General features: G+C 43.3%; 1 protein-coding gene and 1 pseudogene across 1 annotated transcript in view; both read right to left on the reverse strand.

Moving 5' to 3' along the window:
- The window catches only part of LOC115390831 (complement C3-like), a 46,406-nt pseudogene extending 41,837 nt beyond the window's left edge, over window positions 1–4,569 (reverse strand).
- Window positions 4,570–8,554: 3,985 nt separating this feature from the next.
- Window positions 8,555–23,874, reverse strand: part of LOC115390829 (complement C3-like) — a 64,666-nt gene continuing 49,346 nt past the window's right edge. The window contains exons 25-43 of the mRNA XM_030094846.1: window positions 23,462–23,668; window positions 23,254–23,329; window positions 22,999–23,158; window positions 22,762–22,857; window positions 15,195–15,345; window positions 13,085–13,170; window positions 12,686–12,763; window positions 12,425–12,580; window positions 12,236–12,298; window positions 12,065–12,146; window positions 11,914–11,962; window positions 11,711–11,801; window positions 10,585–10,674; window positions 10,399–10,501; window positions 10,233–10,322; window positions 10,025–10,117; window positions 9,846–9,929; window positions 8,889–9,033; window positions 8,555–8,791 (exon numbers count right to left, since the gene is read on the reverse strand). Of these exons, the coding sequence (XP_029950706.1) occupies window positions 8,650–8,791; window positions 8,889–9,033; window positions 9,846–9,929; window positions 10,025–10,117; window positions 10,233–10,322; window positions 10,399–10,501; window positions 10,585–10,674; window positions 11,711–11,801; window positions 11,914–11,962; window positions 12,065–12,146; window positions 12,236–12,298; window positions 12,425–12,580; window positions 12,686–12,763; window positions 13,085–13,170; window positions 15,195–15,345; window positions 22,762–22,857; window positions 22,999–23,158; window positions 23,254–23,329; window positions 23,462–23,668 (2,042 nt within the window). The 3' untranslated portion in view covers window positions 8,555–8,649. The remainder of the gene's footprint in view (window positions 8,792–8,888; window positions 9,034–9,845; window positions 9,930–10,024; window positions 10,118–10,232; window positions 10,323–10,398; window positions 10,502–10,584; window positions 10,675–11,710; window positions 11,802–11,913; window positions 11,963–12,064; window positions 12,147–12,235; window positions 12,299–12,424; window positions 12,581–12,685; window positions 12,764–13,084; window positions 13,171–15,194; window positions 15,346–22,761; window positions 22,858–22,998; window positions 23,159–23,253; window positions 23,330–23,461; window positions 23,669–23,874) is intronic.

Here is a 23,874-nt window from a genome sequence, read left to right on the forward strand (position 1 = left end):
CAAACAGCTCAACGTTTAAATGTTCCATCTTATGTGAAATGTAATTTTATGTTTGCGCTACATCCTCTAAATGTTTTCAGTTGCACATTGGCATTGGTTAAAAATGAGACACATTACCACAATCTCAATGGCGATAGAGGCTTCAGATTTAGTTTGTGGATCCCTCTCCACAGGCTCCATCTGGGGCGTCACAACAAACATCCTGTAATGAACTGTGACGAGAGGGAAAAAAAAAGGAGAATTCATTTGTGGAAGGGACAACCAGTGAGTTTATACGTCGGGTATACCTTTGATAGCCCTGTCTTAAAGTGCACAGAGCTTTACAGCTGTGAAATAAACTTTACTGCAAAGCCTTGAGAGCAACAACAGGTGATGAATAAAATATTTAAAAGATCTCCTTGGATCCAAAATCTATTAATAACAATTCAAAATCTAGTATTCAGACAGAAAAATATTTTGAATGGTTATTGTAGCTATAATTCATATTGTTAATAAAAGCAGGTATCATCCCATTTCAGTGGCATTTGAGACTTACCTTTGCTGTTGGGGGTGTAGAGGGTCTTGTCTGTCTGGATGAAGATGTATCCAGATTGGAAGGAAACTAAGACCACCTTCTCCAGTAGTCGATCATCAAACTGAGCTTGCAGGTAAACGTACTGCTTCTCGTTGGGATCCTTTTTGAATTTTGCACCCGTGATCTGAAACAACAGACAGTGAGAAAAACGAGGGACCTTTATGAGAACCATTTCTGCATTATGAATAATTCCCTCACCTTGACTTGTCCAAACATTTGGTAGTTATTGGCACTGGTGAGAGTCACAGACGTGGAGTCGAGGGTTTCAGTTTTGGTTGAGTGGTTCATCACGTTGATTTGGACCTTGATGTCTCCTCCGGTGCAGTCCTGACACTCCACAAAAATGTTTTCTGTTGTTTCAACTCTCAACAGGTTAGGGGCAGACATGACTTTGCTGCAGAGAGGAGAGAGGGCAGAAAAATCAAGCCAATGCTGCTCTTTAGTGTTCTCTTGAACCATGTAGGACTTTCTACTAGAATGTAGAAAAGATTTGGAATTTGATTGCTGGAAGTTATAAAACTTTTTTAATGACAGTCCAGGTCACTCAAATTAATAAAGTTTACATGCTAATAGCATATACGGGTATATCTAAAAAAATTTGAATATCATGAAAATAATAATAATGCATTGGTTTTATATAGTGCTTTTCTGGCCACTCAAAGACACTTTACATTGCATTATTCATTCCATACTGGGTGGTGGTAAGCTACTATTGTAGCCACAGCTGCCCTGGGGTAGACTGACGGAAGCGAGCTGCCAATCTGCGCCACCGGCCCCTCCAACCACCACCAACCATTCACTCTCACACTTCATTCATACTTAGGCAAGGTGGGTGAAGTGTCTTGCCCAAGGACACAACGACAGTTTTACGCCTGCGGGAGCAGGGATCGAACCACCAACCTTCCAGTTATGAGATGACCTGCTCTACCATCTGAGCTACTCATGTCACAAAGTCAAACCATGTGATAGCCTATAGCTTCAAGACAAAGACTGAAATATTTCAAGCCTGTACTTCTTGAAATTTTGATGATGATGATGACTTACAAATAATGAAAACCCAAAATTTAATGTCTCATCCAGTTAGAATATTACAGAACCGATAAAAAAGGACATTTTAAGCAACGATGTAAGACTTCTTATGTTCATTTCTATGCAATCAATACTTGGTTTCACCTCCTTTTGCATGAATTACTGCAGTAAGTGGTCCAAAGTCCTTTTTTCAGATGAAAGTAAATTTTGCTTTTTGGAAATCAAGGTCCCAGAGTCTGAAGGAGAAGAGAAGCGGATCATTGAAGTCCAATGTGAGGTTTCTGAACCTGTGATGATTTGGGCTGCTTGCCATGTCATCTGCTGGTTTCGGTCCACTGTGATTTCTGAAGTCTGAAGTCAAGATATCTACCAGGAAATTTAACAGCACTTCATGCTTACTTTTGTTGGCAAGCTGTATAGAGATACTGATTTAACTTTCCAGCAGGACTTGGCATCTGCCCACACTGCCAAAGGTCCCAAAAGCTGGTTCAATGGCCATGGTGTTACTGTGCTTGATTGGCCAGCAAATTGTCCTGACCTCAACCCCATAGAGCAGTGTTTCCCAATCCTACGTCCTCAGGGCCCTCCATCCAGCATGTTTGAGATGTTTCCCGCTTCCAACGCAATTTGCATAGCTTGATGACTAGCATATCATTTTAATCAAGAACGTTGGAAGAGGAAAACATAGAAAACATGCAAGACAGGGGGCCCTAAGGACCAGGATTGGGAAACACTGTCATAGGGAATCCATGGGGTATTGTGAAGAAGAAGATAAAAGACATCAAAACCCAACAATGCAGATGACCTGAAGGCTGCTATTAAAGCAACCTGGGCTTCTCTTGTGCCTGAGCAGTGACACAGGTTAATCACCTCAATGCCAGGACTGATGCAGTAGTAATTCATCCAAAAAAGGAGACCCAACCCAGTATATTTATTTATTTATTCATTTATTGTATTTATCTTATGTAATATTGTAATTTACAGAAATATTCAACTTTGGGGTTTCATTATCTGTAAAGCCATCGTCATCGTCGTCATCAAAATTTCAAGATATAAAGGCTTGAAATATTTCACTCTGTGTCATGAGCCTGCATCATATATGGGTTTCAATTTTTGAAATGAGTGACAAAAAGCATTTAACATTTTCATCATTTTCTAATTTTATGAGATATACGAGCTGTATTTGCGCAAATGAGGGTCCTGAGCTGCTGCCTGGAAACAATAAGTGATCAACTGATGACCTTGATAAACGTCCAGCAGAGGATCAATTCAAACTGATCATGCACTTGTGTGCGAACCATTTTTTTTGGCACCGTATGAAAAAAAGTCCATTCCCTTGACTCAGATTACACAAACTGGCTCATGACAAGACACAGGTTACTTGAAAACAACTGTGTATTAAGAGATACCATTGAGAGTGGTTCATCAACATCAGGGTTTGGAGGGTTGAAAATTTAATCCAGTACAATTACAAGTCACTCATCAAAAAATGTAACAAGTAACTTACTCTAATTACTTCAATGAAAAAAGTAATGTACCAGATCACTATTAGTTACTTTTAGATTACTTTACCAGCAAACATAAAATCAAAGACCAAGACAAATACCGTATTGGCCCAAATATAAGACAACTCCGATTATAACACGACCCCTATTTTTCAAGGATCATTTTGTGAAAAAAAAAAAAAATGCTGAAGACAATAAAGTCACTCATAAAACAACTTTTTGTTATACAACTATTATAAACTCAAAAACTCACAACTGAGATAACATTTCACGAGATATAAAATGAAAAAAATATTACTACAGTATTCTCTTTCTCAAAATAAGCAACAAATAAGAAGCCTCAAGGGGTCAAAACTGCATAAATGATGTAAATAACTTTCCAGTTCCTTTAGCTGAGTTCTGGTGGTGGACATTCCGTCTTTCCGTTTTTCAGTGACGTATTCACTCACCCTTCTATCAGTCTCTCTGAAGCGTCGCTCTTGGGACCACGGATGCACGGAAAGCTTTTCTCATAGTGTTAGCATCTGTAGGCGTTTTTTCTGTGCTCTCCAATAAGAACGAGGCGCTCTGCGACACCATATCTCCTGGCAGCTTGGCAGTTGTTTGATGACTCTGCTGCGTTGATCACCATCAGTTTAAAGTTGGTATCATAACTTCACCTCTGTTGTTTGCTCAGTTGTCCAGCGTTCGAGCCCCTTTGTTCCAGATGATCCGCCATTTTTCATCAGATCATTTGATCTAATTTCATCACTCCACTCGCTCTCTGGTCAGTGATACTTTGGCTCCATCTAGTGGCGCGGATGGGTATTGACCATCTACCGTAAGTCCGCGATTATAGCACGACCCCACTTTTAGGATGCAATTTCTGGAAAAAAACATCATCTCATATTCGGGCCAATACGGTACAGTGTGTCATCCACCCAGTGTATTGACTGCTCTTAGACACACTCTGTCTGTTGTTTATATATTTATGGTGGTGTTGAGGTTTGCGCCATAAACTGCTGTAAAGTCTCACAATGTCTGCTTGTAGCGCACTTGTCTGTTGTAATTCTGGTATATTCAGTCTGATTTTCAAAAGTAATCCTGCTCAGTAACCCATGTTTTTGTCAGATATATCTGTAATGAGATTACATATTCATAATGTACTCTAACAGATGACAGTTACTTTTTTGTGTCCTAATTACCTAACGCCGTTGCATGCAATCCACTGATCCCCAACCCTGATCAACATATCACATTTCTTGCTTTCTACTATGTCTTGAGTTTTTTGACAGTACTTTACTTCAGGACGATGTCAGCAGTTGTATTTCAGTACACAGTTTGAGTCCTCTGCCCAGTCTACCATCAAACAGAACGTTAAAGAAGCTGCAGCACGTCTACTCACAGCGGAGCTCCATCAGTCAAAGCCGTGAGAGAGGCAAAGGCCAGAGAGGCCAGCAGCAGCAGCAGAGTCTTCCTCATCCTCCGTCTCCTGATCCTGTTCTGTCCCGTCCAAGAGCAGCTCCTTCCTTTCATCCAGCCAGCTCTCTCCTCCCGCCTCCTCCATATTCCTCCCAAAAACATCTCTCAGTGCAAACACAGGGACACCTGATTTCCCAGCAGCTGTTGGGAAACATTATTGGCACTCTGAGAAAGATAAACATGACAAAATCAATGATGGGTCTAAAGCAGGGGGCGGTGATGTTGGTTTGAAAAAGAGTCTCATTGGAACCCATTCAGAAATGTCAATTTTCAGAGTGCAAATAAACATATTAACCCTTTAAGCTCGGGGCCATTTTCGCCAAAAAGTTCAACTAAAGACGTACCCAAAGTAAACTGAATGCTGTTCATGAATTGTTTGGAGTACATGCATGGTTGGGGTCTCATTTGAAAGCTGACAACCTGTATTTTCACCCAGTGCAGAATTACTCTAGGTGCTACTGGTACAGATTTATTTATGTTGTAGCACACTGAATGAGGATGAATTTCATTCTCGCCTGAATTTTTTCCCTCATAAAACACCTGGAAATAAGTATGGCAGCACTGTAATAGCTTGAAAACACAATTTTGCTAAAGCCTGGGGTCTTACATAGTTCAGGTCAAAATGTCAGAGCAGTAACCACAGCGCGCAGCAGGAAGTTCAGCTTGCTTTGGTCAGTACCCCTGAACAGTTTCCAAGACAGTGGTCTATCGAGTGCCCTGTCCCACTGCATCCAGCGTGCCTGGGAACCCAACACTGCCACTTTAATTCTTCTTTAATTCTTCTTCAGCTGTCTCCCGCATCCTTTGCACCACCAAGTCCCTTCTGTCTTGTGTGTTGCTTTTCGACCAGCTCTTGGCACTATAGTTGCCAAGCCCAAGCTGTCCCCAACACACAGTGCCCATGATTTCTTGATACCTCCGGTAGGCTTCTGCTTGCTTCACTGTTTCAAGCGGTTTCCACTTCCTGCCGCAGTTGATGGCAGTGCTTGAATGCCTGGCTTTTGTGTCCCTGGAGACCAGAGGTGTCAAGAAAGTACTTTCCCATGCCATGTTTTTGTTGTGCCCAGTCAGTTAACAAAGGGCTGGGCTGATTTGAATCACCTGCAACAAACAGTTCTGGGCCCAGGTGATCACAATCAGCCCAGCTCTTCGAGAACTGACTGGGTACATGGAAAACATGGCATGGGAAAGTACTTTCTTGACACTTCTGCTGGAGACTAAAAGCTTGCACACAGACCAAGGAGCATGGTAACCGGAGTACTGAAGACTTGCTGTAGAGGTTGACTAAGCTGAATGCTGGAGGGACGCCCATTGCTTCTAATCTAGTCATAGGGAAGTCGTAGAGCAGAAACGGCCACTGGAGTCTTGTTATGATGCCATGCTGGAAGCACCACACCTTAAACCTGCCCAACAGCGGACACTTATCGATTCTCCTCAGTCACTCCCTTAGTTGAGCTGAGGTGTACTCGAGGTTCCCCCTGTCCTTCAGAGTGCTGTTATGGCACTCTCTTTCCCAAGCAATGGATTCGTTCCTTCTGAATGGTTGGAATCTCCGACCCCTGGATGCTGAAGGTGTTATTTGACAGACTTCCATTCAGAAGGCACCTGGATTTGCCAGGCTTGAACTGCATGCGGGCCCAGGTGGCCATCTTCTCCGGTGAACCCAGGACCCATCGCGTCCCGAGAATGGATGGGGTCATCACGGTGATGTCGTCCATGAATGTTTTGCAGGCTATATGTCTTATTCCATCGCCTGCCGTTGGTCCTTTACACTGTGACTCTCCGGCTTTGAGTAGCAGGTTTATAGCTGCCACAAACAGGGAAACTGATATGGTGTAACAGGGCCGGGTCTACGCAGGGGCAAGAGGGCAAAATCCCCCAAAATATATTAGCACGAGCATGCACCGCACCATCCTCACTCCAACACCCCCACCCCCACCCCCCACCCCCATGTCTGGCGATGGGTCTGCAGTGACCATTTGCTACTCTGCACGTCAATGGTGGATTGGCTATTTCAGCACCATGGACAGCGCATTGGATTTATTGCTGAACAGCAACCCACTGTTAAACTTCACCACAACAGGCAGTTGGCTATATCAGCAGCATGTACAGCAATTGGAATTCATCGATGAATACAGCCCTACTGTTAATTTTGACCAAAATGGTGGGTTTGGGTATTTTAGCACCATGGACAGTGCCTTGGAATCATCATGAAAGAGTGTCCCACTGATTTTCTGCACCACAACGGTGTATTAGCTATTTCAGCACCATGGACAGCATCTTGGATTTTTCCCGAACAGTGACCAACTGATATTCTGCATCACAATGGTGGATTGGCTATTTCAGCACCACGGACAGCCCCACGGATTTTTAAAGATACTGAGACCAACTGATATTCTGCACCACAATGGTGGATTGTCTATTTGAGCACCATGGACAGCACCTTGGATTTATTGGTAAACAGCGACCCACCTTTAAACTTCACCACAACACTCAACTGGCGAAATCAGCAGCATGGACAGCAATTGGAATTCATCAATGAATAAAGACCCACTGTTAATATCTACCAAAACGCTGCATTTCGGTATTTCAGCACCATGGACAGTGCCTTGGAGTTAACATGAAAGAGTGGCCCGCTGATTTTCTGCACCGCAACGGTGTATTAGCTATTTCAGCACCATGGACAGCATCTTGGGTTTTTACCGATAAAGTCACCAACTGATACTCTGCACCACAATTATGGATTGGCTATTTCCGCACCATGGACAGCGCCTTGGAATCATCATGTGCCTTGGAATCATCAGTGAACTACTGATATTCTGCATCACTACGGTGGATTGGCTGTTTCAGCACCATGGACAGCGCCATGGATTTTGAATGATACACTCCGCGGAGCCACGACCGGCAGGAGCCGGTCCACCCCGGGCGCCGGACGCCCGGGGCGGTCAGAGCCGAGAGCCCAAGGCCCAAGAACCCAAGAGCCAACCCCCCACACAGGCGGAGGGCCATGACCCACCCGGGAGAACCGGCCCACACGGGCGGCTACCCACCCTAGGCCAGTACACCCCCCAGCGCTCCGGTCACGCACCCCGAGATCCAGGGCATCACCCCCCCGACCCCCCGTCCACTCCCCCAACCCACCCCTCCCACCCTGTCCCCTCCCACCCCTCCCACCCTGTCCTCTCCCACCTCACTCCCCCCCGCCCCAACCCAACACTTACACCCACTCACTCACTCACATTGACACACACACATGCATGCACACACATACACACACACACAACCACTCATCCCTAAACCAAACACACTCACATTCTGACACACTCACACACACATGCTAGCAAGCACGTACACACACCCACACACACACACACACACACACACACACAAAGTCAACCCTACCCCAAACACACTCACATTCCCACGTCATCCAACTGTCATGTCCTGTGGGAGACCCCCCCGGAAGGCAAGGGAACACCGAACCCCACATCCAGGCCCCCCCGCCACCCACAACTGCCACCCCCACCCCCCCCACCCCACCGCCGCAGACAGATATGCACCCCCCAGAGCCAGCAGCCCCCCAAACCACAGCCGCTACAAACCCCAGGCCTGTGGGGAAAACAACAGTCCCCCCCCCCCCCGCCCCACCCCCCACCAGAAGGAATCCGGAAACGGGGGCACAGAAGACCCCATTGCCCTCCCTCCCCCCCCTCCGTCTCGTGAGTGTTGATGGAGTATATGTTGTTTGTGATTAAAATTTGAGGGTCAGTAACCACACCGTGCCGCGAGTGAGGCCAAACGAGCACTCTCCTCATTCTCACATTTTCTTAAATGTATCAAACAAATTGACTTCTTTATAGGACATTGATGATGAACTGTAGACATTAAATGTATGTCAGGACCAATGCAATGCCATTTCTTTACTTAAAATACCATTTATGAAGTTCACAATGGCTGGCAAAGATGATCTAAATGGAAAACACCAAATTTTCAGGACAATATACTTTATTCACCCATGCAAGGTTACACAGGAAAAACATGAGATGTATAAAAATAAAGGTTACAGTTCCTTGGATTTCATTACTGCTGACATGCAAAGACTCTATACTGATCCACCATCTCATCCAAGCCCAAACAGGACGGTCGGTGTTCATCCGTTTGACACTCTGCTCTTGTGGGCCAGTACTCAACCCAGGTCCTCTCACCAAGCACGTACTGAAACCTGAAGACAGAAAAACAATGAGCCAGATACACAGGAATCAAAGGTGAACTGTTGTGGAAAAACATAACACATTTTAGAAAAGTCCGACTGCACATACGTCTGCTCTTGGTCATCTCTGTGGATGTCTTTGGACGAGCCCATGATGAGGTACGTTTTACCCTTTTGAAGACCTAAAGCTTCTCTGCAGTGCTGATAGCTGAGGAACGTGCGCAGTTTACCCATAGGACCAATATCAGTGTTTCCTGCAGTCATGACAGCAAAGACAGCTCATTTTACTTCCAGACTTGGAATGCATTCCTGCCAGCATTATGAACACATTGTCAATCAATTAAGGAACTGGAGTCATATCATCATAAGAAATAAGGCACTTTTAGCTTGATTAACTTGGTGGAATAAAATGGGCTTTTGCAATGAGCTACAAGTAGCGACCAGTGGATCGATTTCAGGATGAATGAGTTCAGTGTCTCATACTAACAGGAGCTTTATTAATATCCGCTTACACTTGTAAAAGTCACAAATCAAACACAGATCATGATTTTTATTCTCTTGGTCTTATGGCTAAACGATGACAGAGCTCTTGTCCTGACATGCTATGTGAGAATTATGGCTTGAACATTAATAACTGCACAACCTGAGCTCAAATTTAACAAATCACCATTCATGCATCTAGAATTTCTTTTAATTTCACCTTGAAATGCATTCAGCATTTACACAATAAATTCAGTTCAAATTTGCTTTAAAAAATTTTTTTTTATGATAATTACGCTCCCCATCAACTTCATGTCTAATAATTTCATGAATTAATTTTTTTTAATGACCAGTTGTCAACTATCTCAGAGCAAATAAATGTAGTTCCTAATATATGAAATTTATTCCATCAAATTAATGTTTATTCTGTGTTTGAACTTCTATGATACAGGAAAGCCATACAGTTCATGAATGATGTGTAAGTTAAAAAAAAAAAGAAAAAAAAAGAAAAAAAAACATGGTTATAAAAAGTATATGGCTTTTTACAGGCCAACAATTGAAAAAAAATATTGAAAATGAAAATTACCTTCTTTGATGACATCCAGTATCTGCATGGTGTAACTGTCTGTGGACAGATCAGCTACCATCTCCTCCAGTTGTACTTTGTATGCTGTGCAAATGAGAGATTCAGATTGATTCTCAATTGCCCTTTCCAACACAGAGAAACACTTTCCCAGTTTGGGAGAAATACACACGGTTTCTTACCAAACTCTATTTTGCTGGTTAGTGTAGCCTCACAAATCTTAGCAGTGCGCTCATCATTGCTGATTTTTCCCATCTTCTGCATACTGCAGTTCTCTGAGAGCAAAAATATGAAAATGATGTGTGAATGTTACGGTCTTCTGAGGTCAAAAGACATAGACATTGATTGACTCCTCAGCTTTCATCATCCAAAGTGCTGAATTTCATTCACCTTCAGCGCAAGTGCATTCATCGTTTCTGCAGAGCCGCAGAAGCTGTCCAGCTTTCCTCTCTGGATGGTAGAACTTCACGCATTGAGTTTCTGTAACATGAAAAAAGGCACGTGAAGAATGTTTTGTGGTAACTGAACCGCGGCGGTTCGAGTCTTGGAGACTCACCGTTATAGTATTCATAGACAGACACGGCTGCCGGCTGCAAGACGCCCACTTTGAGCGTCTGCCTAATCCTAAAACTGATTTCCTCTGGCTGTGTGTGAGAAACCTGTGGAGCACAGGGGAACCCTTTTTTTAAAGCAAAACCGTGGTGGGGAGGGGAGGTGAGGAGGGGGAAAAACAAGGCCGTACCTTCTCAAGGTAGATGATGAGCGAGCCTCTTTCTGACAGCACAGTGTTCATCTCATATTTTGCAATGGTGCGGGCACGTCCTTTCGACAACTGCATGGAAACAAACACACATCATAACCACAAGCTTGTTTTTAAAGTAAGATGATAAAAAGAGACAGCATCTTTGGTTTTAGTTTAAAGACCACATGAAATGAAGACTATATTTCTCCAGTCTTTAATTTTTGTCTATGAGTTTAAGAATATATTCATCCATCCAGTAGTGGTTACTAAGCAATAAAAACACAGATTGCTTTCTGATTGCTGTGAATGTAAGCTGCAGGACTAAATTTTTTTATCTCCTCCTGGGTTGATGACAGCGGCAGCCTGCTGAGGACTTCTTTGGGGACAGGATCACAATTGGGGTTCAAGTGTTTGTCTGGGCCAAGATGACAAAAAATAGCAATTAAGTAGATTTGGAGGTTGATCTGAGAAACTCTGAGTCTTCAGGCTGAGGGACGAGGAGAGTCTGCTGGCTTCATGTAAAATTTTAACTGTTTATCATCTATTTCCCCCAGATTGCCTGTTAATCATCGTTAATGACCTATTTTTTGTGGCCATTGACAGATATCCCAGCAGTGACACCCATACAAATATTAAAGGTGCTGTAGGCAGGATTCGGCATCTCCGCCATCTTGCAAGATGGCGATTTGACCCATCTAAAATGGCGATTTGAAACCCAGCACAGCCAATCCTGTCCTGATTTCTCTGACATCACACCCTTACGCAAGTTAAGCCCCTCCCACAAGAACATGTGACGAATACCCCTCGACCAATCATGGTTAGAGCCTCAGGGGCTCTTCTGATTGGTCAAAGATACCTGGAGCTGTTGAGATTCCTTTTCAGCTCAGAACAGAGACAGATGGAAACGCTGCGCCCTCACAGTAGTACAATTATGCTACACTCCTAAAGGATTATCAATGGATACTCTAACATTTAATTCAAAGAAAACACAGAAAAATTGGCATTGACTAGCAAAATCCTGCCTACAGCACCTTTAATATAGCACAGTGTAGCATTCAATAAACCCACACTGATTCCATGAAACGTCAACTTTTAAACTTCACTCAGTGTTTGTGAAAAGACTCACCCGGTCCAAGTCGTCTTTTTCCACGGTGAAGCCAGTCAATAATCCGATGTCCAAGATCGACATTGTCGCATCACGCTCTTTGCTATTGTACCTGCACACACAATAAATTGAAAAATAAGAGAGGAACAACAAAAAGAACAAACAAGCTCAATTGTTGAAAGACGAATTTCAAACAAACAGGACTGAGGATGAGCTCCACTTACAACAATTCTATTTTCAGCCGGAATACCTTCTCGTCATCATCTATTTTCTCTGAGAAGAATAAAGCATCAGATTACGGATGAGATGATAAACACAAGCAGACAACATGTAAATGAACAGATGAATATGAAAAGACAGAAAGCACCGGGTTACCTGGGATGAGCTCCAGTGACATATTGAACCTCTGACAGTCACTTTCTTTTTCTTTAGGCAGAGCATAATACAAAGACACCATCTGAAACATAGGTGGAAGAATATGTAAATATTAACAGCATTCATGACAGCTTGAAATGACATTGACCAAACACAAAGCTGATATTGTACTTTTACTGTTGCTTCTCCTGATCCTGTGGCTGTCACAAGCACGTCCTGGTTTATATCATTAATCTGTTGAGATTTTAAGATGTATACGCACACACGCACACACACACAAACAGAAATAGAGAGAAAGGTGAGTAGACAACAGACATGAAAGTGTTTTTTGTAAATGTGAATGAAGGAGTGTGTTTCCACCTTCGATGTTCTTGTTTGATAGTGGTTTTCTCTGTTCACTTTGAACGTGTCAGGCTTCGACCTGCCTGGCATTAAAATGTCCACATTCAGGTCGTACTCTGGTTCCTTAGCATTGATCCAGTACTCCGATACAGCCTGGTAGACCATGACTGTTGCCTGGAGAGAAAAAAAAAAAGGCCAAAGGAAACGTGAGGTGAAGGTGATGAGCTGACAGCAAAGAAATTCCACTGTGGACAGACAGAGGAGAAAGTTTTATTGTACCTGAGTTGATCCATAGCCTCCGCCCACACACTGCTGCTGACTGAACCATCTCACCACAGGCCTGGCATCTTCAAATGCCTTTATGAACAGAAAGGAAGAAGAACACGAAAAAGTTAAAGGCATCAGTGAAGAAGACTACAAAGAAACTTTGTTCCACACACACATTCGTATTATGAGGTCCCTTCAACTTTCTTTTGTAATCACACAAGGCACGGTGGAGGTGGGGTCAGGTTGGGTCCAGTTGGGAACCACTGATATAGAAGATGAATAACAGTGTGGCATGCAGCCCTCCTCATCACCACCTCGCAGTACTTCGGACTGGACCACAACATTCCTGTAAGCCATTCATCATTAAATTCTGAGTTCAAGTTGCCTCCCTTCTCGCCTCGGTTTTCTTACCTTGGTCTTGACCAGGGCCAGAAGAGCATAAGCTGTGGCCTCCAGTGTGTATATATGTCCCTTAGGTACAGGCCAGTGAGACAACTCTGAAAGACAAAAAAAACTGTTCGTACTGTTTTCTCTACTCCCCCCGGAACTGCCACCTTAACATCGTGGGGGAGTTTGAGTGTCCACATGATCCAAGGAGCTACGTTCTTTGGAGCTTTATGCCCCTGGTAGGGTCTCCCATAACAAACAGGTCCTGGGTGATGGACTGGAGAAGGAGCAGCTGAAAAGCCCTTATGAACAGAGTTAAAGCAAAGACCGTGACATTGCTGTGCCATAGTCGGGGCCCCACCCTGAAGCCAGACATGAAGCCAGTGCCTGGTGGATGGGCCTTTGCCCATGGTTCCCAGTTGGGCTCAGCCTGAACGGACAATGTGGGTCCAAACTCCATTGGGCTCACCACCAGCTGAGGGAACCATAGCAGCCAGGTGCAGTGTTGATAAGTTGACAGCAGATAATGGCATGCACAGTGATGTACCCTCCACAGAGTGTTTGGGGTTTCGTGGGAGTTTGCCAGTAAATGCATTTTATGGATTTGGAAAAGGTGTTCCCTCATGGTAGCTTCGAGGGATTGCTCCAGGACTGCGGAGTCTGGGCCTGTTAAGGGCCGTCCAGTCTCTGTATGACCGAAGTAGGAGTCTGGTCCACATTGCTGGCAGCAAGTCAGACCTGTTTCCGGTGCATGTTGGACTCTGGCAGGGCTGCCCTTTGTCACCGGTTCTGCTCATAATTTTTCCGGGCAGAATTTCTGTCTGTCGGTGCACCAAGGAGCAGGAGGGGGTTTGATGTCTGGGTGTCTTGGGGTTTTGTTCATAAATGGGGGAAGGATGGAGCAGTGGAATGACAAGCAGGTCGGTGCAGTGGCTGAAGTTGTCATTGTCTTGTTCTGTCGTGGTGAAGAAGGAGCTTAGCCAAATGGCATAGCTCTCTATTTACTGGTCAATCTCAGTTCCCACCCTCTTCTATGGGCATGAGCTCAGGGTCATGACTGAAAGGACAAGATCCTGGATACAAGCAGCAGAAATGAGCTTCCTCCGTGGGGTGACTGGACGCTCACTTAGAGATAGGGTAAGGGGACAGCTGAGGGGGCTCGGGCATCTGTTCTTGGTGCCTCTTAGTTGCTTCCCTGAAGTCGTCCCTGTTCTGGGTCTGCCTCACCAGGAGAATGCTTCAGGGAAGACCAGGACACGCTGGAGAGACTATGTCTCTCAGATGGCCTTGGAACGCCTCGGGATCCTCCCAGAAGAGCTGGAGGAAATGTCTGGGGACAGGGAAGTCTAGGCATCCCTGCTTTGACTGCTGCCTCCACGCAGGGCCGGCGCGGGCTTCTCAGGCACCCTGGGCAAGCCTCACGCCCCGTGGTAGTGTCGCAGAGAGTCAGTTGTTGAGCTGGGGGGGGGGGGTCGGCAATATTTGTCGAGGGGCGCGAGCAAGCGAACCGAGCAGTGCGCTGCTCAAACAGCCGTCACAGCAGCGCAACTTGGGCGGTGCGCCTCACGGCCACATCAAGCGCCCCCCTATGGCTCGGCACCCTGGGCAAGTGCCCCGGATGCCCAGCCTAATCGCCGGCCCTGCCTCCACGACTTGATCCCAGATAAGTGGCAGATAACAGATGGATGGATGGATGGATGGATGGATGGATGGATGGATGGCACTGGGCTCTACAGGAGAGATGCCTCACCCAGCAGACACATGATGTTCATGCATCAGTTTAAAAAAAAAGACAATTTTGGGTCAAATGTGGTGGTCTGGTTTTTTTTTTTTTTTTTTTTTTTTTTTTTCTAATTTTAACACATTTGCAGCATTTACTGTATTAACTTATTCACTAAAAGGTATTCCTAACAAACAATTTCAATTCTATTCTACTCTACTGGATACGCAATGATGTAAAATCAGACATGAAATCACTATCCCAAACAATGTAAGATATCTGCATAAATTAGTGAATTATCAAGAACATGAAGACCATCATGAGAATTAAAACTTTGCAGGTCTTAATAAACATTGAAATATTGTGAGTAAATGTGTGTGAATATCTGCCTGTTATATTCCAGTGTGAACGCACCTGGGGAAACAAATTTGTAGAGGATCTCCCGGTTGAGTTTGCCTTCATTGGCCAGCGCGTAGGAAGTCATGGCGACAGCGTAAGGATTGGTGAGGCTCTCCAGGCGATTCTCCAGGTATGCCACAGCTTTGTCTATGCTGTTTGACAGACTCTGGAATGATGGAGGACGCAGTAAACAGTCAGTAGGATTGACTTGAGGCATCAAACAAAAGGAAGCAGGGTTACTGGTTCGATCAACTTTTCTCAGTCTGTCCAGATTTTGAAGTATGACTGTGAAGCAAACATTTCTCGCAGTGGAGGTTGAGCATCTTGTGTGGCAGCTGGGAGTATCAGTGCAAAGCACTTTGACACTGTTGGAGTAGTGTTTAGTTCAAGACAATTTCCCCGAATAACAGTGTGCTATTGTTCGTCTGCACAATGATCAATGATTGAACCTGTTTACACAAGAAACTGCAATCCCCCTCATCATTCTGTAAGCCTGGTAATATCTCATTTTTGTCTGGGTTAATTGTAAAGGAAACATGGATTTCACTCATGAAGTCCTTTTTTTTTTTTAAATATTTTATTTTTGGTTTCAAATGCACAACAAATGTACAACAGATGACAAAAAAAATACTTCCCCACAACTCCCACCCACCCCTGCTCACTCTGAGAAGAAGAAAAAAGAGAGAAAAGAGAAAGGAGAAAGAAAGAAAAAAACACTCCATTTACTATGTTTAAGTTACAATTTTGGTTTACAGTTTACATACATTGACATAAAGCAAAGTGTTGCCAGTCACTTTACAGTTACACCAACAGAGTTTAAATATGGCTGCCAAATTCTGACAAAGGTTTTGTATGATATGTTATCTTTTCTAAAGGCACACAACCATTCATCTCTGTATACCATTTAGCTAAAAGCAGGGGGGAATCAGACTTCCATGTAACCGCAATACATTTTTTAGCTACTGCCAAAGCAATTCCAAGGAATTTGATTTGATACTTATTTAGTGATGCATCAATTTTCATAAGATTTCCGATTAAACAAAGTTCTGGGTCTAGGGGAATGAAAACTTCCATGATCTTGGATAATGTGTCACACAAGTCGAGCCAAAAATTTCTGACCTTTACACATAACCATGTACAATGCATAAAGCAGCCAACTTCAATTTTACACCGAAAGCATAGGTCAGAAAGTTCAGGTTTGGACCTGTGAATTTTTTCTGGAGTTAAATATAATTGATGCAGAAAGTTGTAATGGATTAATCTATATCGTGCATTAATAGTGGCAGATATGCTGTCCTGACATAACTCAGACCAGAGAGAATTTTCAATTGTAGAATTTAAGTCTGTTTCCCACCTCTGTTTCGATTTATAAAGTGCTGGTTTAGGACAGTCTTCTATCAACAAAGAATACACTTTGGAAATAAATTTTCATGGTGCATCGTTATGTAATATTTTTTTCAAATGCTGTAAGATTGGGTAACACCACATCCTTTCCCAGCGTGCTGTGTAAAAAGGATCGTAGTTGGAGATAACAAAAAAGGTTCTATTTGACAGGTCATATTTGCTTTTCAGTTGTTCAAAAGACATCAACGTTCCATCCACAAAGCAGTCCCCTAAGATATGTATTCCATTTTTGATACCAAAGTTCCAGAATCTTGTTGTTTACAGTCAAAGGAATGAGTGGGTTTTGTTTCAAAGATGATTTTGGTGACAGACCAATTTTTTGACCAACACTTTTATGTATGTCGTACCATAATTTATTTAGATGCATTAATATGGGATTATCTGTTAATTTAGACAAGATTTTTGGATTGTACTTGTAGATAAATTCACCAAAAGCATCATCCTTCAAGGAGTTAAATGCAATATTTATCCAAGATGGAACTGTTTCACCTTCAAACATGGATAAGATGAATCGCATTTGAGCTGCACAATAATATTTTTTAAAATTGGGCAATTGAAGCCCTCCAGATTTGTAATCCCATGTTAATACTTCCAGAGACCTTCTGGCCACTTTTCCATTCCAAATGAATTGCCTCACAGTTTTATTAAGAGAATTAAAAAAGGCTTTTGGAAGAGGAATGGGAAGAGATTGAAAAAGATACTGCAACCTTGGTAGAATGTTCATTTTAATACAACTAATTCGTCCAATCAAAGTGATGGGTAAACTTGACCATTTATGCAGGTCTTCCTCAATCTTTCTAATTAGCGGGTCATAATTTAATTTATACAGATTCTTTAGCTTGCTATCCACAGTTATACCGAGATATTTTACACCTTCCGGAGACCATTTAAATGCAGAGATACCTTGATATTCGGAGTAATTAAATGATGAGAGTGGAATCATTTCACTTTTGTCATAATTTATTATGTATCCCGAGACAGAGCCATACAGATCCAGCACGCTCTGTAATCGGACCAGGGATTTAGAGGAGTGCGTTATGTATACCATTACATCGTCAGCGAGTAAATTAATTTTATGTGAGGTATGACCAACTCCAAAAACCTTGATGTCTGAATTCTGTCTAATCGCCTCTGCTAATGGTTCAATAGGCAATACAAACAGACCTGGCGAAAATGGGCAGCCCTGACAAGATGATCTACTCAAAGGGAATGCAAAAGACATTTGTCCATTAGTGGTAATCCTTGCTTTGGGACGATAATATAAAGTTTTTATCCAATTGATAAAGATCTGTCCAAAACCAAATTTTGATAATACTTTAAATAAATAAGGCCATTCCAGCCTGTCAAAGGCCTTCTCAGCATCTAAGGCTACAGCCACAGTTGGATCAGATCTTGATTTTGCCAAATGGATTATGTTGAGTAGTCTGCACAAATTATTAGTAGATGTGCATTTCTGAATAAAACCACTTTGATCTGGATTAATTATTTTTGGCAGTATCTCACATAATCTATTTGCTAATAATTTAGAAAGTAATTTATAATCTGTGTTTAATAAGGATATAGGCCGGTAGGAGGCACATTTCAAAGGATCTTTATTTTTTTTCTTTTTAAGTGTTATTATGGCAGTTGTAAAGGATTCAGGTAATGTATGTGTTTTGGCTGATAAATTTATCACATCTGTAATTAAAGGGAGGAGTAAATCTTTAAATTCTTTAAAAAATTCAGGAGGGAAACCATCCTCCCCTGGAGCTTTATTAGATGGAAGTGAACATAATGCCTTGTGAATTTCTGCCTGAGTAAAAGGAAGGTCGAGCTTCTTACTGTCCGCATCATTTATTTTTGATAACTTAATTGTGGATAAAAATTGGTCAATGTGTGATAAATCATCTGGAAGATCTGATTTATATAAATTGGAGTAGAATTCTTTAAATGTGTCATTAATTTCTGTTGGGTTATATGTAACCCTGCCGGCTCTAGTTTGAATTGCATTAATGGTCCTGCTACTTTCCTCAGCTTTCAGTTGCCATGACAAAATTTTATGTGTTTTCTCTCCCAACTCATAGTATCTTTGTTTGGATTTTAGAATATCTTTTTCAATTTTGTAAGTATTTAATGTATTGTATTGGAGTTTTTTTTTTTTCGAACTAAAGACTGATAAATGTCATTTGAAGTAGTTCTTTGAAAGTGTTTCTCCAAATCTAAAATTTCTTTTTCCAGTTTTTCAATATCTTCAGTGTATTTCCTTTTCAGACCCTTTGTATAAGAAATTATTTGGCCTCTTAAATAGGCTTTCAAAGTATCCCATAGAATGAAGCAATTAGGAGAGGAGGCACAGTTTGTTTCACAGAAAAACTTAATCTGATCTCTTATAAATATACAAAAATCTGCTCTTTGAAGAAGGGTGGGATTCAGGCGCCACCTATAGGGTCTATTAGGCACGTCAGGGAATATAATGGACAAAGTTAAAGGTGAATGATCAGACAAAATTCTGGACAAATATTCCGATTCCAACACTCTATGAAAAAAATGAGCAGATAAGAGGAATAAATCAATTCTGGTGTGAGAATTATGAGGACAGGAATAAAAGGAATAATCCCGAGTCTGAGGATGCAATTGTCTCCATATATCGATTAAATTTAGGTCTTTCATAAATGATTGTGTCGTTTTAGCTGCTTTTGACCTGGTAATGGATTTGGAAGATTTGTCCAGAGCAGGATCTAAGCAAAAATTAAAATCACCGCCTATTAATACACTGTGTTGTCCACCTGCAACTTTTAAAAGGATATCTTGCATGAAAGTTTCATCATTATAGTTAGGAGCATATAAATTAAGAAGAGACCATTTTTCTGAGAATATTTTACAATTAACAAAGACATATCGCCCTGAAGGGTCAATATTAGAGTCAATGACTTCTAAAGGAGTGTTTTTATTCACCAAAATGGCCACACCTCTGGCTTTTGAGTTGAAAGATGAGGATATTACCTGCCCTACCCATTCCATTTTTAACTTTTTATGTTCTTGCATAGTAAGGTGAGTTTCTTGGATGAATGCAATGTCAACTTTTAATTTTTTTAAAATATGATGAGACTCTTTTCCGTTTAACTGGCCCATTTAGCCCATTAACATTAAAGGGACTTAAGGCAACTTTACAAAATTTACCTCAGTGCTGCTGCGATAGGCGCTGTGGGTAACTGCAGCCACCAGCCAAGGCGGCATGGGAGCGCACACAAACATTTTACAGAATGTCCGGCTTCACAGCGCTGCACCAGGGATGCTCATGCTGTTTACTACGTCGCGGATTACTGCAAGACCACAGCGCATATTATGTGATTTTTGTAAGCATCCATTTTCACTCCCAAATGCAGCTGAAGTTCCCTCCATGAATCAAACGCATATCCAATATTTATTCGGGTGCCAAACGATTATTTTTGTAAATCTAGGAAATAGTTCTTCGATGCATTGATTAATCTAACGATTCATTTTTAAATCCGTCGCGTCGCTCCTCTCCGCCTCCGTGTTTATGCGGCGGGTCCCTGCGCGCTCCGCGGCCGGCACAGAGCGCGTCTCCGCCCGGGAGCAGAGATCCGGAGCTCTCTCGTCAGCCTCCGTGGGGCAGCTCCACTCAGCCCGTGGAAGCCGCGGTCTGCTTTCCGCGCCTCCGCGGAGCAAGCCGCAGCGCGGCAGCTCCGGATCTCCGCTCCCGGGCAGAGACGCACTCTGTGCCGGCCGCAGAGCGCGCGGGGACCCGCCGCATAACCACGGAGGCGCGTGAAGCAGGCCGCGGCTGCTGGAGCTCTCCCGTCGCCGCAGTGGAGCAGCTCCGGGCCGTTTACCCAATCGGCCCCAACTCGGCCCCTGGAAGTCAGGCACCCAGGCGCCGTGACAGTCGAGGCTGACTCAAAGTGACGTGTGGAGGAGTGGTGTGGGTCTCCTCTCTGCTCTGACTGCAGCAGGGAGCGCTGCGTGACAATGGCCGCCTGTGAGTGCTTTGGGACGGGGGAGGGGCTCACGCAGCACCACTGCTTGCTAAGAACAGCAGAGACGTCCTGTCACGTCTCCAGAGCACCAGAAAAAGCCGCGAAATGTGTCGCTAGTTACTTTTGACAAAAAAAGTCGAAAAGAGGCTTCGGAAAGTCGCCAGATTTAGCGAGAAAGTCACCAAGTTGGCAACACTGCCTGCCCCTGATCCCAGCAGTGTTTGAGTCTGTGTCCACGGCGGCCATGTTCTTCCTGTTCGGCAACGCGCATACAGCGTCAATTTACGTCACATCCCCACGATTGCGCGGGAAATTCGGACCCCGAACAGCAACAAATTATTTGGCACACAGCCTGTATAAGGCAACAGACAGATACGCGGATTGGCCTGTTATTTTAGGTTTTTAATGCTTCACGACCCATTAGCATTGAATAAAGTGGAAATGCATGTGTAGTTTTTCACAAATCTTGCCTTAAGTCCCTTTAAGACTAACAAACTTCAAAATCCTGTTCATGTCACTCAATCTGTTTGATAACTTTTATAAATCAATACTATACTTAACAAGGTACATAGATGGAGCGACCAAACCAAAACAAAAACAAAAAAGAGTGATCCAAAAACCCAACAGTGCCAAATCTGAACATATGGCACACCTCCCATTATAAGTGGTCTTATATACATGAGTAACGTCTAGTTTAACTAACTTTGAAAAAAACAAAATGAAACTACCCATTGGGGGCTCTCCATACAATACAACATAGTAGAAATTTAAGCACTCTTAGCGTAGAAACATGTTAGAGTAGAGGAAAAAAAAACGCCTATTACGGAAAACAAGAATAATAACAGTCAAACGTCAGATGTTTCAGGGTAACTCACTGCGCTCATTAGCGGTAGAGAGTGAGAATTTTCGAAGTACATCTGCAGTGTCAATCCTGACTCTTCAATCTTCCAACATGTCCACAAACACTGCCGCATCCTTCAGTGTTTTGAAGAATTTTGCTTTCACGTCTGGGAGTTTCACTCTCAGTGTTGCTGGGTGCAGAAGGGAATACTCCATGCCCAAGGATCGCAGCTTCTTCTTTACCGGGTCGAACTCCTTTCTGCATTTCACGAGACTGGCGCTGAGGTCAGGGAAAAACATTACTGACTCGTTCTCAAACATGATAGGGCCCTTGTTTGCTTTGGACAGCTTGGCAGAAACACGTAGGATCTTCTCTCGGTCTTGGTAGTTCAGCAGGCGTATTAGTACAGCTTTTGGTTTCTTGTCAGCAGTGGGTCTTGGCGCGGGCGTCCGGTGTGCTCGTTCTATTATCAGCGGTTCAGTGAAGTGCTCACGTCCCAGTATATTGGGCAGCCAGTTAGCAAAGAATGTAACCGGATCACTTCCTTCACAGCCTTCATGCAAATTCACAATCCGAATGTTGTTGCGTCTGCTGTGATTCTCGAGTGACTCGTTTCTCTCCAGTAAAAACATGTTTTGTCTTTGGTTAGCTTCGCTATCTGGGCATTCATGTCCGCTATCTGGTCTTCCACTGTCCCGATGTGCACCTCCGCCTCGGTGACACGAGATGTCAGCCCGTCAAGCATACCTTTCAGTCCCGATATGGACTCATTGATCTCTGCAGTCCGCACGTCCATCTTTTCAGAGAGGGCTTTATTTTCAGTTCGCATCTCCTTAAGTACAAGGGCTATATCCACAGCTTGCGCACCTGGTTCAAGCGCCATCTTGATAGCTTCTCCGTGAGGGTTTTCTTCTTCACGCGATAGAGAATGTGCATTTGTCGAGTTAGCTTGCCCCTTTTAGACCGCAACTACAACTACAACTATCAAAAAGAGCAAAAGATTTAGGCGTTACAAAGGTTTTGAGTGCTTAAGAGGGTAATACGGCGGAGAGCCTCCAAACTAGCGTCTACCTAACACCGCTGCATCACGTGACCCATGAAGTCCTTTTTTAACTGATACAGCTGTTCTAAAGCCTTTTCCCCCAAACATGCCTGATGAAAACAGTAACATAAATAAGCCAAGCAGCCAAGTCAGTGAATAACTTCTTAAATATTTGAAGTAAAAGTGCTTTTTTGTGTCTGTTTTCATCATAACTAAAATGTATTACCAGCTCTACAATTTCCACAGTCTCATGCAAACAGAATGCGAGAAAATCAAGCAAATATAAGAGAAGAGACGGCATGCTGGTGATATACTCACATTAACAGTGGCATTACATATCGCCCGTGATTCCTGCATGGCGATCAGGTTGAAGGCCGTCATGGAGGCATCTGAATCTGTACCCTTTACATCTCCCTACACAGACAGACAGAACCCCAGTCACATTCACAATGCTCGCATCAATATGATTTTGAAAGATAAATCTGGTATAACTGCTTTATTCATATCAATCAATTTTGAAAGAAAATGAGCAGAATTCACAATAATTTCACTCACAATCATTTCCCCATGGAACACTGTCCCAATTTCTTGAAACATGCCGTCAGGCTGCTGTGCGTTGAGGATTAGATACTTGATGGCGTCACAGATATACTCTTCCTGCACTGCCACCAGACCATGGGCCATGGCAAACACCTTAGCAACATAGGCTGTCAGCCTAAAAGAGGAGAGAATGTCATATTTGTTTAAAATGTGTGTACAGTATATTAGTGAAATGGAGGTGCATGAAGAATTGAGATCTGGGAGTCTCACCAGGAGCTGCTTGGGCGGCCTTTCCATGCAAAAAAAGACCCATCCGTTTTACGGAAAAGCAACTCCCGATTGTAGCCTGGATAAAACAGAGAAATAGCCTTTTCAGTAACTCTGTTATCAAAATTCTGCAGTTTTACTACTATGGCAGCATTTTTATAGTTATTCACATGCCATGTGTTTATTAGATATTTATGCTTGACTGAGTTACCAGTATTTATGTGTTGGAGGGCTTCATCACGTTTCTGAAAGCCTACAGCCTCCCACTGGTTGGTTCTGTCCAGATATATGGTTGCAATGACAGGCAGAGTCATGTGGATCATGGTCTGCTCTCCGCATCCCGAGGGCTGGTAGATCAGTGTACCCATCGACTTCCCACTGATGGCGTTCTCCACGAGAGCTGAAATATCTTCTCTTCCTGTACAAACAACATTTGAACCTGTTACTGGGGAAGTGAGCATATCTGGAAACTTTCATCTTCATTGGAAAGACTGGCCTGAATATTTGAACCAGTGACCTTCACACTGTGAGGGAATTCCCCTTTGACACCGATGAACTGAGTGTACCAAATCCTGTAGATAACTGCGGCAATGAACTGCAACACGCCGTGGTGCTGGGTTATAC

Source organism: Salarias fasciatus, chromosome 6 (genome assembly GCF_902148845.1).
Source record: "Salarias fasciatus chromosome 6, fSalaFa1.1, whole genome shotgun sequence".
Classification (NCBI taxonomy): Eukaryota; Metazoa; Chordata; class Actinopteri; order Blenniiformes; family Blenniidae; genus Salarias; species Salarias fasciatus.